This window comes from Monodon monoceros, unplaced genomic scaffold, assembly GCF_005190385.1.
Source record: "Monodon monoceros isolate NGI ecotype Baffin Bay Population unplaced genomic scaffold, NGI_Narwhal_1 Super_Scaffold_21, whole genome shotgun sequence".
Taxonomy (NCBI): domain Eukaryota; kingdom Metazoa; phylum Chordata; class Mammalia; order Artiodactyla; family Monodontidae; genus Monodon; species Monodon monoceros.
The window spans coordinates 162,824,142-162,843,138 of NW_021703778.1; the positions used below are offsets into that span (position 1 = coordinate 162,824,142).

Here is an 18,997-nt window from a genome sequence, read left to right on the forward strand (position 1 = left end):
CAGCAGAAATTTTTTGTGGACTGGATTTTTGTTTTTAAATATGCTTAGCTACTAACTCACCAAGCAGCAAAATAAAAATGTCTTGTAAGCAACTAGGTGTAAAAGAGGAAACACCCATATGCCGTGGCTTCTTGGCAGGAGACAGGCTCCCTCTCTTTGCTTCCTGCTTCCAAAGAGGTCAAGGCCAGTTTACTGACGAAGAATGAAGCTGGCCACTGCCCTGCTCACTCATGTCCATTTTACAGCGAGTACAAAGCCTGGTCTCCTTTCCCATGTACCCGCAGTGTGGCAGGAGGAGGGTGACCCCAGAGCTCTGTCACTTGGCTCCCACCAACACGGATTTATGGTCAGGAGGCAGAGACAGGACTCGCACACGCTGCCCGGCAAGGCTGGGAGCCGCAGCTTCGCCACCACTTACCTCCAGCTGCCTGTCGATCTTCTTGACAAGACGCCTGGCCTCGTGCAGATCATTGGTGCTCATCAGTTTCCTTTTCATGATGGTGAGGGGCACCTCGGGGCTTGGAGTGAGGTCAAGGTGTCTGACTGGGGGCAGGGAGATGGGAGAACTAGCTTTGTGTTTCAGACCCTGAAACTGCATCAACTTCATGGCAGAGATGGACTGGGGAGGGAGGGGGAGAGGGAGCGGGCCAGGGGGTGGGGGGAGGGAGGGGGAGGGAGAGAGAGAGAGAGAGAGAGAGAGAGAGAGAGAGAGAGAGAGAGAGAGAGTCAGTTTGAGTGGGAGGGGCAGATGTGCCAAATGTCCCTTGGGTCCTGGAGTCCACAGCTCCCCGCACGTGGTTTCAGGACCACTGAAGGGTCACAATCGCAGCCTGAAAGCACCGCTTGGTCTTCAGCAGTGGGCGAGGCAACGCATTCGACCACCTGAAATCCACCGATGAGGAACTTCGAAGCTGCCTGGCATCCTCTGCAGAACCGCTACCCAGTTATGCCACGCTCGCACCAGAGTCGTTTCAGCCAGGGGTGACCCTGGGTTGTGCTCACCCCTCCACGCTCACCCGCCTGCCCCTAGTGACCAGCAGAAGGAAGGTGCAGAGCATCTGTCCAGGTCAGAGCTGAGGTCTGGGTCCACTGAGATGGGCAGAGCTAAAGCCACCGAGGGGCGGGGCCGACCTGGCATCAGGGCCTAACAAACGGGCCCGACTGCCTGGCTGTGTTTGCCTGCAGGGGTCACTGCAGACTGGATCCCGATTCAGAGGGAAAGAAATGCTACAAGCAGTCATGTTCCTAAACCAAGCGACGCTAATCTAAAAACAGTTCTAAAACAAAAAATAAAATATACGCACACGTATATAGAAACATAATGCTTAGAAAAGATCCTTCATACCTCCTCAACCAAGAGCAGACGTGGCTAATGCTGAGGAAATTGTAAAGAGAACAGAAAGCTCAGGGCAGAAGAGTTGTTGCTGGTACCCTCCCTCCCTCCAATCCCCCGACAAAGCTGGGGCAGCGCCACCTTTGACCCTGCCCCCTCTGAATTACCTTTCCCTGGCCTTCTCGCTGCTCTACCTCCCCACTACCCCCCCTCAAAAGCCTGGCCAAGCCCACGGCATCCTGAGTGCACTTCTCGTGGCCTGTGACTGCCCTGCTGGCTCCCGGGCCCTCCAATCGACACTCTGCCCGAGAAGTGCTGAAGGGAATAGCTGGACTGACTGCTCACAAGGTCTTCTAGAAGGCCAATGCTCACATCAAAGGAACAGAACTCAGCTGGTGAGCTCTCAGCTGGTGGCAGGCCACCTGGGGGATGATGTCTGGTCATACAGACTACTGGAAGCCCTGCACACATCCCGAGGGCTAGCCCCAGGGGTGGCACCCAAGGCCCAAGCCTTCAGCAGCCACCTGCTATGACCTCTGTCTGGACAGCCCTGATGGACTGACCTATTTTACCACCTAGGTCCCTTCTGAACATAGCTGGGGGGGGGGGGGGTAGGGGCGGTAAAAGTCTCGAATTTATAGCCAAAGGGTCAAGATAACATCCTGCAACTGCAGGAAGGCTGGACCCCGGAGGATTCAGGGTGTGGGGTTCTACAGGGCAAAGCCACAAAACTCACAGGGGAAGCTTTCGATTCAGTAACCTCTCCCTGTGTGCTTCGTGCACATGATGGAGACCCCCTTGTTTTTGCTCCTTATCACCTTGTGCGCTAGGGCTTTGACCAAGGAGGAAACACAGAGGTTTCAGAGAGGTCAGGTAGGTTGCCCAAAGTCTCACAGCTTTGTGAGTTTGAACCTAAGTCTGATTCCAAAGCACAGGCGGGGTCTCCAGGATGGAGCAGCCATGAGAGGCAGAGCCAGCCCTGCCTCAGCCGTTCCTCACCCGGATGGATCCTGTTTCTCTTCACCGGGAGAGAAACGTCCCCAGTGAGTCAGCCTGAGACTTGAGGCATCATCCGAAGTGCGAGGCTCCCCTCCTCACCTTGTTTCCATACTGCATGACGTGGCTGGTGTTGGTGTGGGACTTCACCAGCTGGTACTGCTTGTGGAGGGTCTCTCTGGTCAGATCCTCCTGCGAAAATGAAAACAGTCGAGTCCTTTGATGATCGCAGCTGACAGCTAAGCCTCAGCTAAGCAGCCAGCCCCCAGATGGCTCACCACGTCCGAGTCTTCCATCCAGTTGACACTATACCAGTCCCCCAGGAACGTGGACCTCGCCTCATCGTAGTAGCACGCATAGGACGACTCCCTGGGGTTGGCAGCAGTAGTTGCATAAACTACGAGGAATTAAAGACACATTTCAGTCGTGTTTTATTCTCGGCTGTCTGTGGATTCCACTTGAGGCTTGAGTTCCTCCTCCTTTCCTAGTGCAATCAAAGCAGGTCACCTATGATCAGCTCAGGGAGGGCAGGGAGACCTCCTTGTATCCAGCCCTGTTCACTGAGTTTCAGTAACTCATCTAAAACTAAATGTGGAAAAAGAGAAGCCAGCTGATAGACACTGTTAGACAGTGCTAACAGATTTGAGTAGCTCTGGAATCTGGAAGGATATGGACCTCATTTCATTTCCACAGAAAGTGAACATTTATTAAAGAAACACTTAGATGGACTGAACATATAAAATACCTACCATTTACTACCTAGCTACCATGGGCTCAGAAATATGCTGGACAGATGTCATCGCTTAAAACGTAACTCTCCTAACAGACACTATCTTTATCCCCATTTTACAGATGAGTAAATCTGAGGGTCCAAGAGGGTAAGTCACCTGCCCAAGATCAGAGAGCCAGCAAGCAACACATCTCAAAGGACAGTGGTCGGTCCAAAGACTGTGATCTTGGTCTTAAGTAGCCCTACTAGAACCCGGCAGAGCACTACAGAGTTCACATCCAGAGCTTCCATCCCTTCATCTCCTGACCACTAATCCTCCAGGAGAAGAAGAAGCTCAGAGCTGCCCACAGGTATCCCCCTACTTCCAAGCACTAGGCTGGCCTAGGCCTGGCTTATGTAAGACACTTGGTTCTTCCCATGGGCAGATTCAGAGAATGTCCAATTGCACCGTGTAGCAAGGTGCTCACCCAGCCCAGCTCAGAGGCCAGTGTTCCCACCACCTACCATCGATGTTGGGGGGCAGGTGGCTCATCATGGACCCAGACTCGCAGGCTTCAATGTAGAACACCATCTGGGAGGTGAACGAGACAGGTGAACTCACCCCGCCCAGGCACAGGCCTCTCACAAATGCTACTTTGACTTTGCGCACTCTCTGGACATGTTTCTTTGATTGTTTTTTTTTTTTTGGAAGGGTGAAATAGATATTTTTTTTTTTTGACATCTTTATTGGGGTGACGTGTTTCTTAAGAGTCTTTCACTTTTGCTTTTGGGAGACATCTCTGCTGTAAGAAGCAGAGGCTACAGAAGCTGTTGTCATACAAACCAGAAGGACCCAAATTTATGCATGGCTAATAGAATAAAATGACCTATTAGCTGAAATAATGCAGAAAAATGTGGAGCCATAGGTGATGCTAAGGAAAACTGATCTGCCATCCAACGCAGGGAGCAGTGTCCAAGAGCAAAACACGTTACTAACACATACACGCCTGAGCTACACGGGTTCCACACAGGGTGCAAAAGGGGCCAGAGAGGGCTTCCCTGGTGGCGCAGTGGTTGAGAGTCTGCCTGCCGATGCAGGGGACACGGGTTCGTGCCCTGGTCCAGGAAGATCCCACATGGCGCGGAGCGGCTGGGCCCGTGAGCCATGGCCGCTGAGCCTGTGCGTCCGGAGCCTGTGCTCCGCAACGGGAGAGGCCACAGCAGTGAGAGGCCCGCGTACCGCAAAAAAAAAAAAAGGGGGGGGGCCAGAGAGGGCCAAAGGGAAAATAAGAAGGTGGTATTTTCCTCCCCAGCTGCCCCAGATTGGTGACAGCCCTAGAAACAGCAGTCCTCAAAGTGTGGTCCCTAGTCCAGGAGCATCAGTATCACCTGAAAACTCAGAAAGGCAAATCCGCAGGCCTCTCCCCAGAACAACTGAGCCAAATTCTGGGGCTGGGGCCCACACTGTACTTTAACAAGATCGCCAGTGATTCTGATCTAACAGCTGAAGCTGTAGAATCACAAAAAGTTAATCCTGGGAGACCAGAGGTCAAGACTGATTGAAAGGACACCCTTTCCAAAAAACACAGCCAATCCAGAGTTAGGAGGCCTGTCGAAGAACCATGGGCTTGCTTCCACTGCATCCCTCACATCCCTCCCCCAAGGCCACCCCAAGCACTGACATTACCTTTTGGTACTTCTTGTGTTTGTGCATGTAATGGATGGTCTCATTCAGGTCCTTGACGTGAAGCTGAAAGGTAAGAATATGGACATTCAGACCAAACACATCAAGAGAAACCATTTGCTGGATAACCCACTAATCAAGTCTTAATGATGCTTTATAAATTCTTATTTAGAAATCCTGAGAGATTTCTAAATAATCGTGGTGAACAGCATTATCCCAGAACATCATCGAGGGCTTTAATCACATAATAAAAAGGGGAAGCAGATGTGCTTCCTCATCACTTTGTCCGGAGCATTCAGGGACTGTGTTCTATGACCGCACCCAAGTTCAGGGACAGCGACTCATGCTGTGATGTCAGGAGACACGCAGGGAAAACCTGCCGGAAGAGGTGCCTCTGGATAGATTGCAAGCTGCGAAATGTGACCTCACCCTCAGCGGCCACATACGAACCTACGCTGTAGGATGTTAGAGACACACATCACAGGCGGCCTGCCAACACTGAGGTTTTGTTTCCCATTCTCCCAGCTTGATTTTTTTTTTTGGCCGTACCACATGGCTTGGGGGTCCTCCGACCAGGAACTGAACCCGGGCCCTCGGCAGTGACAGTGTGGAGTCCTAACCACTGGACCGCCAGAGTTCCCCCCAGCTTGTCTTTAAAACATTAAGAAAAACTCACATCATCATTAGGAAACACCAGTATTCCAGTGGCTCCGTGATCAGTGAAGTAAACGAACACGTGGTCCCGGGGGCCACTGCCAAGAGACACGCACACGAGCATGAGAGTCCAAGTGGACCATTTGGACTGAAATGCCACCCCAATCAAAAAACTCAGGAGAGGTCTGAGGTTACAGTCTCCCAGCCAGGTGGGAGGAGGAGCCCAGGAGCCCGCCGTCCAGCCTGTTCCCTCTGCTCCCGCTGGGTGCTGTTCTGAACCACGAGGTGCGTCCCAGAGCCTGGAGGGTCTCAATCACGGCCGGGAGGGTGCTCGGCAGACAGCCCAGGGTGATCTGGACAGCAAGGCCTCTGGCAACAGGGCCTCATCCCGGGCGGCCACGCTGTGCCACCAGATCTCTCCGAAATGAGTAAGGGAGCCAGGACACAGCGCCAAGCACGGTCCTGCAGCTCCGACTGCCCCTCCGGGCCCCTCGGCCTGCACACGGCCTGGGACGCCCACCTGCGCCCCCTCACCAGGCTTCCACTCAGAGGGACCTGCTTCAAGGTTGCAGAGATGCAGTAACTCACTCGGAGGCAATCTGGTTCATCCCGCGCAGATGTCCGTCTCTGCTCTAACTCACACAAGCTACTTGTGCCCAGGCCTCCCCTCGGGCATAAGGGAAACAGCACCATTTGCCAAGTACCTGAGACTGTCTGAAGTCATGCTCCTAAGGCCCCTGACATCACGTCAAAATGCTGAATAAAGCGATGCTAAACAAGACATCTCTAACCCACAGCCAACAGGGCAAGCAATGGGATGAGTTTTCTCCCATACAGAGGTTTGCTCTGAACTTACAAATGTCCTCCTCCCACTGGGCTGACCCGCCATCAGAGCACAGGGTCGGCAGGAGGCGGGGCGGGGGCCCTACAACCTGATTGGCCACAGAGCCTCACGCCTGTCTTGGCGTGTTCCCCTGGTAGTGGAACAGACCAGCACCAGGATCCAGACAACAAACACAGCAGGTTTAAGTGATGGGGAACATTTCACTAAGACTAACCTGGGACCCTGGATCACAGGGTTAATTCGTTACAGAAATGGGCTGCCAAAAGAAGCCACCAGGTCTGTGCAGCCTGTCAGGGCAAAGGTCCCCACGCTGCCATCTCTCACAGGTAAATAGTCCGGGAACAAAGGGCAAGGCCTGTTTGAATTCTCAGTTCTGGAGTACCACGTCATTCAGAAAAGTGTGACAGCCATAAAACAGACATTACCTCTTCAAGACCTTTCCAGATCCTTTGCCCTTCACTGCCTCTGCATCACCTCTCAACACAGCAAGGAAGTTTTGCGGGGTGACATCCTACAAAGAATGGGGAGTTGAAATCAGATGCAGCTGTCACTCCAAATCAGTGCGTTTGCTGAGTCTGTCGCAGAGGGCCCAGGCCACCGTCCACATACCTCCAAGGCTTAAGGTTTAAGGGCAAACACTTTGCAACCAAGAAAGATCCAGTGTTTCCTAGGCATGTGCATGACCTCGTCTCAAGTATCATCTTGTCTTTGGCTGATGCCAACTCAGCAAGCCTGCCATTCCTTCTTGATCGTTATAAAGTTCATGTGGAGAAACCCAAAGATGTCGGTAGGCAGGGGCAAAGAGCAGAGAAGAGCACACTGCCTCAGAGAGACAGCAAAGCAGGCGACAGAAACATCAGCACCGACCTTTGCAACCAGCTTGCCTCCTAAAAGGCCAGTTCCCAAGGACACTCAACGTCCTTAAAGGGGATTTTGTAAAATGGATATGCAATCGTTAAAAAAATGTAATACAGAAAAGCACAAGGAAAAAAAAACCATCAAAAATCCCACCACCTAAATTCCAAATGTTTCCCTATATAACTATATAGAAACAATTTTATAAAAATGGAATCATCTATACGACACGTATGATGTGTCTGATTTAAATGTTCTTGAATTTAAAAGAGAAAAATAAAACTGAAAGAACTGCTAAACTTCAGACTTTCTCTGTCACAAGGAATATTAGTTTTGATCCCTCTGACATTACGAAAAAGAGACTCTGAAATCCATGAGGCTGAAGTCATAATGGTGTTTTTAAAAACGTGTCAATGTATACAGCCTCAATCGACTGGGAAGCATGTAATGTTCTGGAAGTTATATACTATAATAATTAATGAAAAACTATCTTACAAAATTTAGAGATATATAGATATAGATATAGATAGATAGATATAGAGAGATATATAGATATAGATAGATAGATAGATACAGAGAGATATATAGATATAGATATAGATATATAGATAGATAGATATAGAGAGATATATAGAGAGAGATATAGATATATAGATAGATAGATAGATATAGAGAGATATATAGAGAGAGATATATACATATCGTACTAGGGCTGATGCTGAGAAAACTGATTTTCAGAAAAGGGCACGGATAATCTATAATCAGATCACTGGCAATACCCTAAGAAAATCAGGTATTATGGAAGGAAATCTATTATGAGGCTTAAAGTACAACAAGATTAGAAACTAAGGATCAGTAGACTACAACTAACGTCCTTTTTTTTCCCTCTGCTTTCTTTCAAAATTCTCAGAAATTGCACCTCAAGCACAAATCTTAATACAAACACGAAACATTAACCAGAAATCAGTCTAATGAGGTTCTGATCCCAGAAGTACAAGAAAGAGGGAAAAATCATCACTGAAATGAAACAGCAGACCCTGCTGGCTCCGACCCCGTGATGCGCCTCACCTCGCCCGTGTAGTCCTTTAGAACCCCCTCGTACACGTCTGAGCCGTTGGGCCTGTTGATCACAATTCCTGGGGTGGGATTGCTGAAAATCAAAGGACACGAGTGAAGCACACAATTTGACGTATCTCTGAAATCTATGTCTTCGTGAATACGCCCCTGTTACACTTTAAAATACTAAACGACCGTGGTTGTCACAGACATTCCTCATTGCCTCTGAGGTCACCAACGTGTTAGTGATTTTAGCAGCTCGGGGGTCTCGGTGTCCCACAACTCCTGAGTTCCTGGCAGGGGCAGCGAAGGACTGAGCTCTGCAAACCGAGGACAGGGACCCAGGCCCCTGTGTGCCTGGCTTCCTGCTGGACACCAGATTGCATCTTGGGGGCAAGATGTCATCAAGAGACCTCTCAGAGCAAAACTACTTTCAGAAAAAGACAGAACAGAAAACAAGGCTTTAATACAAGAGCTTAGGCGTTAAAGCTCAGGATGGATTATGAGCTGTTAACGTGATCACAGTACAGGGCCATAGTCTGGGAACCAAGGAGCTGGGAGACTGGATAGGGTTAGGGTTAGTACCCATACAAGGAGCTGGGAGACTAGAGTGGGTTAGATGTTCTAATGTATTCTAAGATACAATTGAGCCTTCTGTGTACAGGGCCTCTGAGGCGTCCCTGCTCAGAGCTTAGGAACAAGCACCACAGAACCCAATGATGAGTCAGTTCCCCAAGCTGAGAGGGAACTCATGCTTTAAATCCTTCCAAAGCCCCAGCCCAAGGACCTTCACCACCATTTCCTATGTCCCCGCCATTGCTGGGTCCCACCAAGATATGGTCAAAGCTCTAGATGAAGCACCATGTGGAACTTCATCCGGGAGTCTGTTTATATTCTAATGTTAGGCCGCTGATCTAAGGATTCCTGAGGGTCTGTGTGCATTTTTTTAAATGCCCTGGGGCTTCCCTGGTGGCGCAGTGGTTGGGGGTCCGCCTGCCGATGCAGGGGACACGGGTTCGTGCCCCGGTCCGGGAGGATCCCACATGCTGCGGAGCGGCTGGGCCCGTGAGCCATGGCCGCTGGGCCTGCGCATCCGGAGCCTGCGCTCCGCAACGGGAGAGGCCGCGGCGGTGAGAGGCCCGCGTACCACAAAATAAATAAATAAATAAAATAAAAATAAAATGCCCTGAAGTTCCTCACCATCAAGTTCAAAGCACACCCTACTCACTCTTCAGAGTTAGCGATGTCATCATACATCATCACGATGATCTGCTCATCAGGAATCCCATTTCGGTGAACAATCTGGTAGGCGTGGCACGCATCGGCCTGGGGGAAGTGGTTTTGTCAAGTGTTAGATTTTTCCCGGAAGGAAGCCAATTTTGATGCTCTAATGAGCAACATGCTCCTTCTCATGGAAGACGTGCTGTGACCCGCTCCCTGCCGGGCAGGTACTTAAATTATTTTAAAACACACTCATTACCTTTTTCAATTCAATTTTTAAAAATCCACCACCCCCATGAAACTTTCATTCATCAGGCAGTTAGCGTATATGTGGATTACACACACACACACACACACACACACACATACACACACACACACCACCACCACCACCACCATCACATCTACAGGCAACAAGGGCCTTTGAAAGTCCTGAATAAGTTATTTTCATTTTCCACACCACAGAAAAGTCTCCTGAAAGCACTGATTTAGGTCTGAAGAACAGAATGACTTAGAATGATGAACCAGCAGATTAAAAGCTTAGCGGCTAGTTCTGTATCACACAGGATTCTTCTGGTTCCAGTAACTTTAACTGCCATAGTTACTGTTCAGAGAACTGAGTGAAAACTCAAAAGCTCAGCTCAGGAATTGAAATGAGGGATGTGCTTTTTAGTTTAAAAAATAACAAGGGTTGGGACTTCCCTGGTGGCACAGTGGAGAAGAATCCGCCTGCCAACGCAGGGGACACAGGTTCGAGCCCTGCTCCGGGAGGATTCCCATATGCTACGGAGCAACTAAGCCCGTGCACCACAACTACGAGCCTGAACTCCAGAGCGAGCCACAACTACTGATGCCCTCATGCCACAACTACTGAAGCCCACGCACCTAGAGCCCATGCTCCACAACAAGAGAAGCCACCACAGTGAGAAGCTCGTGCACCGCAATGAAGAGTAGCCCCTGCTCGCCACAACTAGAGAAAGCCCGTGTGCAGCAACAAAGACCCAACACAGCCAAAAATAAATTAATTAATTAAAAAAAATAAATAACAACAAGGGTGACCATATTAAGGGTAAAAGAAAAACTTTGCTAATGTGATCCTTGTCCATAAAAGGGTGAAGACATTCTTTGCTTCCTTTTTCAGATGACACATACTACACTCCATGACATGGAAATCATTTGAGAACAGAAGGGAAATATGTCACCTAACTTTCTGCTTTTATTTAATTATGTCTTTCCTAGGACAAAGCATAAAAGAAACAGTTTGCCCAGCTACTTGCCTCTCTAAGGAAAAGGGCTTTAGGAACTGGACCTCCACAGATCATATTCTACACAGCTCTTAGCACATCAATTAAAATAAAGCTTGCCCAATGTGGATGGACCTAGGGACTGTCATACAGAGTGAAGTAAGTCAGAAAGAGAAAAACAAATATCATATAATATCACTCATATGCGGAATCTAGAAAAATGGTACAGGTGAATTTATATGCAAAGCAGAAACAGAGACACAGATGTAGAGAACAAACTTATGGATACCAAGGGGGGAAGAGGGGGTCGGATGAATTGGGAGATTGGGATTGACATACATACACTACTATGTATAAAATAGATAACTAATGAGAACCTCCTATATAGCACAGGGAACTCTACTCAATGCTCTGTGGTTACCTAAATGGGAAGGAAACCTGAAAAAGAGGGGGTATATGTATATGTATAACTGATTCACTTTGCTGTACAGCAGAAACACAACATTGTAAAGCAACTATACTCCAATAAAAAGTAATTAAAAAATAAAATAAAGCTCACCCACCACCAAACCCAGCATTTTGCCTGTAGATGCCCCACACAAATGGACTTTATAGCAAAAAATGGGTGCTCAAAATACAGCTGCTAAATGTTGAGCGGGTGAGTTTAAGACCTGGCATTCAAGAGCTGTTAGATGAACAGATGACTGAATAAATATGAAAACGCATACATTTATTGACTTTCTTCTATTTGTCAGGCACTATGCTCAGACTTTCTATGCACGATCTCATTTAATTCTCTTAACAACTCTATGTGATAATTATTCCCATTTCATAGATGAGGGAATCAAAGCTTAGGGAGGGGAGGTGACCTGTCCAAGTCACACAGCTCACAGTGAAAGATCCCAGGCATTCGGACTCCAGAACGTGATATTGCTTCAGACAGGGACAATCAAGAAATCATTAAAACTGTAAAGACCCAGGAAAAGTAGGGGGCTGAAAATCTAAACATAGATGATTTTTAAAAAGCTACTAAATATTACACACACACACACACATTAAAGTGTTTAAGTCCCCATTTCTATAAAATAACAAGGACCCTCAAACACCAACTGCCGTAGGATGAATAACAGCCCCCCAAAGATGTCCAAATCCTAATCCCCAGAACCTGTGAATATGTTACACTTCATGGCAGAAGGGAATTAAGGTAGCAGATGGATCTACGATTGCTAATCAGCCGACCCTGAAATAAAGAGGTTATCCTGGATTATTCCAGCAGGCCAAATGTAATCACAGGGGTCCTTACTTGTGGAAGAAGGAAGCAGGCAAGTTGGTGTCAGAGGCATATAATGTAAGAAAGACTGGATTGCCACTGCTGGCTTTGAAGATGGAGGAAGATGCCACAAGCCAAGGAATGTGGGCAGCCTTTAAAAGCTGGAGAAGGTAAGAAAATGGACCTCTTCAAGAATCACCAGAAAGGAAAGCAGCCCTTTGGACACTTTGATTTAACCTAGTGAGACGCATTTCAGATTCCTCACCTCGAGCTGTAACATAATAAATTTGTATTGTTTTAAACCACTAAGTTTGTAGTAATTTGTAACAACAATAATAGGACACTAAAACATTGATGGTGGAAGTATAGTGTCATTGGCACTGGGCTCCGGAAAACATCTTGACATTATCGGATCAGACTGAAGCATGTACCCTCCAACCCAGCAATTCTACTCCAAGCTATACCCTAGGCCAGGGGTCCCCAACCCCCAGGGCCGCAGGCCACTACTGGTCTGCGGCCTGTTAGGAGCTGGGCCGCACAGCAGGAGGTGAGTGGCCGGCAAGCGAGCGAAGCTTCACCTGCCACTCCCCATGGCTCCCCATCGCGCGCATTACCGCCTGAACCATCCCCCACCCCCACCCCAGTTCCGCAGGAAAAATGTCTTCCAAGAAACCAGTCCCTGGTGCCAAAAAGGTTGGGGACCGCTGCCCCAGACTATGTGTAATGGGAGAGTGCTCACAGCGTCACTGCAACAGTAAAAATCAAGAAATAATCCAGGGCTTCCCTGGTGGCGCAGTGGTTGAGAGTCCGCCTGCCGATGCAGGGGACACGGGTTCGTGCCCCGGTCCGGGAGGATCCCACATGCCGCGGAGCGGCTGGGCCCGTGAGCCATGGCTGCTGAGGCTGTGCGTCCGGAGCCTGTGCTCCGCAACGGGAGAGGCCACAACAGTGAGAGGCCCGCGTACTGCAAAAAAAAAAAAAAAAAAAAAAATCCAAAGCACCATCAATAGCTGGAAAAATAAACTGCCCTATGTTCATATAATGGAGCATCAGGAAGCTCACAGAAATGGACTACCTAAAATTGAATGAAATACAACCCATGCCCCAAGATACATGAATCTCAGGAACATAATGACAAAAAGAAGTCATAGAAAAAACTATCCACCACAGTTTACATTATATAAAGGTCAAAACAGACTAAAGTAAACATTATGTGGTTTAGTTAAATACATATATGATAAAGTCTAAAGCAAAGCAAAAGAAAACTCAGGAACTTGCCCTCTGGCAGGAAGGGAGGGGGATTGGATCACACAGGGAACAAGGTACTAGTAATCTTCTTTTGCTTTAGTTGGGTACAAGGTACACGGGTATTCATTTTATTATTAATCTTTAAATTGCACGCATGTTATATAGACATTTGATTTCTATTTCATAAGAAAAAAAATCAAACCAACATTATATCAGATTTAACCTTCCCTATGATGAAACTGGAGTGAGCAGGCACACTCACTGCAGTACAAGTCATACTATTATTTATCTCTCCTGTCAGATATTAAAAGGCAGGTTCATCAAAACCCAAAAAGAACTTAGGAATAAATTTAACAAAAGAAGTGCAAGGAGGCTTCCCTGGTGGCACAGTGGCTGAGAGTCCGCCTGTCGATGCAGGGGACATGGGTTCGTGCCCCGGTCCGGGAAGATCCCACATGCCATGGAGCGGCTGGGCCCGTGAGCCATGGCCGCTGAGCCTGCGCGTCCGGAGCCTGTGCTCCGCAACGGGAGAGGCCACAATAGTGAGAGGCCCGTGTACCGCAAAAAAAAAAAAAAAAAAGAAGTGCAAGACCTGTACACTGAAAATTATAAAACAGTGCTGAGGGAAATTAAAGAAGATCTAAATAGAGGAACATCTCATGTTCATGGATCAGAAGACTTACTACCCTTAAAATTTTTAAAAACTGATCAGTAGGGATTTCTGCAGAAATTGACAAGATTATCCTAAAATTTGTACAGAACTGCAAAAGACCTAGAATAGTGAAAAAAAATATTGAAAAAAAAGAAAGTTGGAGGACTTTCACTTCCTGTTTTCAAAACTACACTGGGGAAGAAGAGTCTTTTCAACAAATGGTGCTGGGACAATTTGGATATCCATAAGGAAAATGATGAACTTAGACCATCACTTCACACCATATACAAAAATTAGCTCGAAGTGGATCGTAGACTTAAATGTAAGGGCTAAAATAATAGAACTTTTAGAAAATAACCTAGGAGAAAATCTTTGGAACCTTGAGTTATAACTGCAAATATGTCATAGATATGATACCGAAAGCATGGTCTATAAAAGGAAAAAACTGACAAACTGGACGTCATCAAGATTAGAAACGAGTGCTTCAAAAAACACCAGTAAGAAAATGAAAAGACAAACAGCAGAGTAAGAGGAAAATGTCTGCAAAACACATATCTGATAGAGGACTTGTACCTAGAATACGCAGAGAACTCTTATACCTCAATAAAACAATCAGTCCAATCAAAAATAGATAAAAGATTTAAATAAACATTTCACTTAACTAGATATACTAATAAGCCCATAAAAAGATGATGTCCACGATCATTAGTTATTAGGGAAATGCAAATTAAAACCACAATGAGATACCACTTCATAGCCAGACAGACAGTAACAAGTGTTGGTGAGTATAAACCAGGAACCTTCATCTACTACTTGTGGGAATGTAAAATGATGCAGCCACTTTGGAAAATTGTTTAACAGTTTCTTCAAAAGTTAAGTATAAATTTACCATATGACCCAGTAAATTCTACTCTTAGGTGTCTGCACAAGAGAAACAAAAACATTTGTCCGTATATACAAAGACCTGCACACAAATGTTCCTAGCAGTATGATTCAAATAGACAAAAAAATGGAAACAACCCAAATGTCCATCAACTGGTAAACAGAAAAAAATGTGGTTTATCCATACAATGGAACACTATTTGGCAAGAAAAGGAATGAAGTACTGATACATGCTACAACACAGATAAACCACAAAAACATTACCCTAAGAGAAGCCATACACAAAACACCACATTGCAGGGCTCCACTTGCATGAAATGTTCAGAAAGGGCAAACTTACAGAGATAGAAAGTGTATTAGTGGTTACCTGGGCCTGGAGGTAGGGAAACTGGCCCAAGGGATCTTACTGGGGAGATGCAAATGTTCTAAAACTGGTTTATGGTGATGTTTGCACAATTTGGTAAATGTACTAAAAAAATCATTGAGTTGAGCACTTGAAATGGGTGGATTATACATGCTCTGTAAAATATGCTTCAGTAAGACCATATATTTTAGAAAATATATTCAGCCTGTCCTGTTAGTGCTCCCCTACACTGTCTGGCTCCTCACCACCACCTTGACAGGCAGGTGCTTTTACGCCCATTTCACAGATGCGGACAAGCTCAGGAAGGGCTCATGGCTTCCAACCCAGATCTCCTGCCCCCGACCATGCCCTACGCCCTGCCTCCACACACAGTGGTCTCAGAGCCAAGCGGCGATTCTCTCTTGGGTCCTTGGAGTTACTTGGTTGCCTCTAACTTTCTTAATTCAGAAGGGTTTTTGGTTGGAGTCAAGCATTTACTGGTACCCAAGAGAGATAAAAGGTAGGGTTAGGCCAAGTCAAATGACTTGGAGATGGTGTCAAAGGTTACTTGAATGGATTCCCTGGAACATATCTGATCTCTATGCATTTTTTCCCCTTAAAACAGAAAAGCCATACGAGATGCCATGTGAGAGGAGGGTATTGAGCAAGGCTTTAAAGAAAGGGCAGAGCCCTCTGGACTACTGAACAGAGATTGCCGACTCAGCTTGTTTCATGGCCTGCGTAAGGAGTTCCGACGGGGTTTACTAATGCATCCCGTGATGTCCTGTTGCAGGCCACTGTCTGGACACTGACTGTGCTGCCTTACCTCAGGCCAACTGTAAGCAAATAAGGATAACCGGCTTGGAGCAAAGGCTAAATACTTGGCGTGTTCTAGTCACTGCCAAGGGGTCCACTTTCAAACCAGGTAGGGGCTGGGAAGTGGTTCTCACAGGCCGCTCACTGAGAGGATATTACCACTGCGTGTATATGACCACTTCCCGACACGTGCTCTGAGCACAGCAGAGGCTAAGCCCTGGGTCTGGGCTTTGCGGGGATGCCTCACTGAGCTCATCACCACCTCAAATTTTCCAGAGGAGAATCAGAGGTTTAGAGCGAGACTACGTAATTTGTTCAAACTAATACAGCAGGTGAGCGGAGAGCAGGAATTATACCCGGGGTCTGTGTAAGTCCACGGCCCACATTCCCCACGACCCTGCCCAGCCTCTGGCTTGTACAAGGACAGCCCTCCTGGGCTAACTGCATTCCCCCAAGTCAGTCCTACTCCGCTCTGCTCTCCATCCATGTTTCTGTTTTTAAAATATACGTGATATTTTGCAACAAGATGGATTAACCTCAAACACATTATGCTGAGCGAAAGAAGCCAGACACCACAAAGACTGCATATTGTATGACTCCATTTATATGAAGTTTCTGGAGAAGGAAAAACAATAAAGACAGAAGGCAAATCCTTGGTTGCATGGGGCTGGGATGCGCACAGGCATGGGGAACTTTCTAGAATGATGGAAGGGTCCTAAAACCGGACTGTGGTAATGCTTGCACAACGGTATGAATTTACTAAAAATCACGAAGCTATAGGAGAGGTGAATTGTATGACATGTAAACGTATACCTCTGCAATAAAGCTGTTTCTAAAAAGTGGTCATTGTACACACTTTAAAAGTATATAAAATGAAAGGCGGTCTCTCAGAAATGTAACGACTCTGCCCTTGACCCTCCATCATCATATCTTCTCCTCCCGACTCCGACGTGTGTGAGTTCTAGACTTCTCCCTCTCCCTCCCTGCTTCCTCCTGGCCCCAGGATGTGGATGTTCTCAAAGCCTTCCCGGATGAGGTGGAGCTCCGTTCCTTACCGCGCCAGCCCCCAGCTCAAGACCAGCAGAGGGGAAGAGGCACCAGCATTCTCCCAGCCCCTCACCCCTCCTGCTGTTCTCAAACCACTCCTGTCCTACTGCCAACACGCCAGACCTCCTCCTTCAGTGCCCCACTGCCCAGCAGTGACCTCAAACCGCCCCCCAAGCCCCCTTCTCCTAGTGACACCTGGCTCACATCTGCCTGTCCTCCCAACTCCCACCATCCTCAGCGTCCTCCTGTTGGCCTGGGCAAGGGTGAACTTCACCTTCAATCTACTTAACACCACCCCCCGCTGCCCACACTGGGCCTTATACTTTCCTTCTCGGCGTGCTCAAATCTCTGCCCTAAAAGAAACCCTCCTCCAGTCCTGTACCTCCTCTGGTGACCTACATACTTCTTTTTCCCCCTTACAAGCCTATCGGAAGAATAGATGGTACTGCTGTCCCCGTGTGCAGCTTAGCTTGCACTGCGGGGCCTCTCTCTCTGTCCTCCATGCACTGCAGCCTGGCTTCTGCCTCTGCCACTGCAGGAGCCTGTCCTCCCAAGACCTTCCCCCCAACACTCAAGAGGCCGCATGCCCCACCAGCATCACCCCAGACCAACCAACTCCCTCTCTGTCATCCCATTATCCCAGCCAAAAATGGAAAACAGAGAAATTCAGTTTAACCAACATAGGTTAAATAACCATCAGAAAGCACAGAAAAGCTCTCTGCGGTGATTTAATTGTGCCTGGTGTACAAATCTTCCCTAAACAAAAGAAATTTGTGATAATGAGTGCTGTGTTCACTCAAGGAAAATATAAACCTCTATAAAAATGTAAGTTTAAAGGTCTGTGTAGAGGGGCTGGTGGCGCAGTGGTTAAGAATCCGCCTGCCAATGCAAGGAACGTGGGTTCGATCCCTGTTCCGGGAAGATCCCACATTCCATGGAGCAACTCAGCCTATGCACCACAACTACTGAGCCCACGTGCTACAACTACTGAAGCCCACGCACCTAGTGCCCGTGCTCCACAATGAGAAGCCACCGCAGTGAGAAGTCCCCACTTGCTGCAACTAGAGAAAGCCCACGCACAGCAATGAAGACCCAACACAGACAAAAATAAATAAATTTATTTTTTAAAAAAAGTCTGTGTAGAAAAAAAAGTCTGTGTAGGTTCTAGGGGAGAAGTTCTTTCAAATGCTATTTTAGTGCTTGGCCTCCAAAGTCGAGACGGCAAATGTTGGCAGAGAACCCGTCCGGCCGGTATATGGGCCGAGGCCAGAGATGATTCAGCACCCACGTCTCCTCTTCACAGCCTCAGTGCCAGCATCCTCCCTCATTTAGGGATGAAAATTTCAGTCTGTGGCCACTTCTTTTTGCCTTGCTTGCCTCATTCCATTTTGATATGAATATTTTACCCAGGGAAACTAGCAACACTTAAAAATGTTTTCTGGGGCAAAGGTTAATCGGATACCTATACTTAATAATATTTAACCAATACATGCTTTTTTAAGTTGGTTGTATAAAAACCAGGGTGGCTAATGAAGCAGCCTATCCACTATCAATGACCCATATTTAACACTGCATCTTTCTGACTCATGGTTAGAGAGGGAGGAGAAAACTGAGCTGGGCAGTTAGTACTCGGGTTGCTCCTCTTTAACTGGGTCAGGTCTGGGTTAAGCATTAAAAAGAAAAGGGATCATTTCGCCATAATAATTTTTCAATCAAGCCAAATTTCCTATTCAGCTAACATACAAGAAGCATTCAAGAAATAAGTCATTCAATAATCATCAAATTATAGAGCCGGTAGGAAGTTCATCTAAACCAACCCCTATTTAACAGATATGAAACTGACACCCTGGGAGGGAAACGCACGTGAGGCAGCCCTGCTAAGCCATCAGGAACACAGATGCTAGGTCCGTGCTCTCTAATACAGCAGCCGCTGGCCACACTTGGTGACTGAGCACTTCAAATATGACCAGTCCAAACTGAATGTAACATGAAGGTAAACGTGCACTGGATTTTGATGACTTAGTATATTTTAAAAAAACGTAAAGTATCTCATTAGTAACTTTTTATATTGTTTACAAATGAAATGATTTTGATGGCTTAGTATTTTTTAAAAAAACGTAAAGTATCTCATTAGTAACTTTTT

The 18,997-nt window shown here is 47.1% G+C and overlaps 1 protein-coding gene across 1 annotated transcript in view; it reads right to left on the bottom strand.

Annotated features, from left to right (window-relative positions):
• The window catches only part of LGMN (legumain), a 36,448-nt gene that overhangs the window by 5,193 nt on the left and 12,258 nt on the right, over positions 1-18,997 (bottom strand). Inside the window, exons 3-11 of the mRNA XM_029238710.1 lie at positions 9,360-9,457; positions 8,144-8,225; positions 6,646-6,731; positions 5,399-5,474; positions 4,726-4,788; positions 3,564-3,630; positions 2,608-2,726; positions 2,432-2,521; positions 419-619 (exon numbers count right to left, since the gene is read on the bottom strand). Coding sequence (XP_029094543.1) covers positions 419-619; positions 2,432-2,521; positions 2,608-2,726; positions 3,564-3,630; positions 4,726-4,788; positions 5,399-5,474; positions 6,646-6,731; positions 8,144-8,225; positions 9,360-9,457 — 882 coding nt within the window. The remainder of the gene's footprint in view (positions 1-418; positions 620-2,431; positions 2,522-2,607; positions 2,727-3,563; positions 3,631-4,725; positions 4,789-5,398; positions 5,475-6,645; positions 6,732-8,143; positions 8,226-9,359; positions 9,458-18,997) is intronic.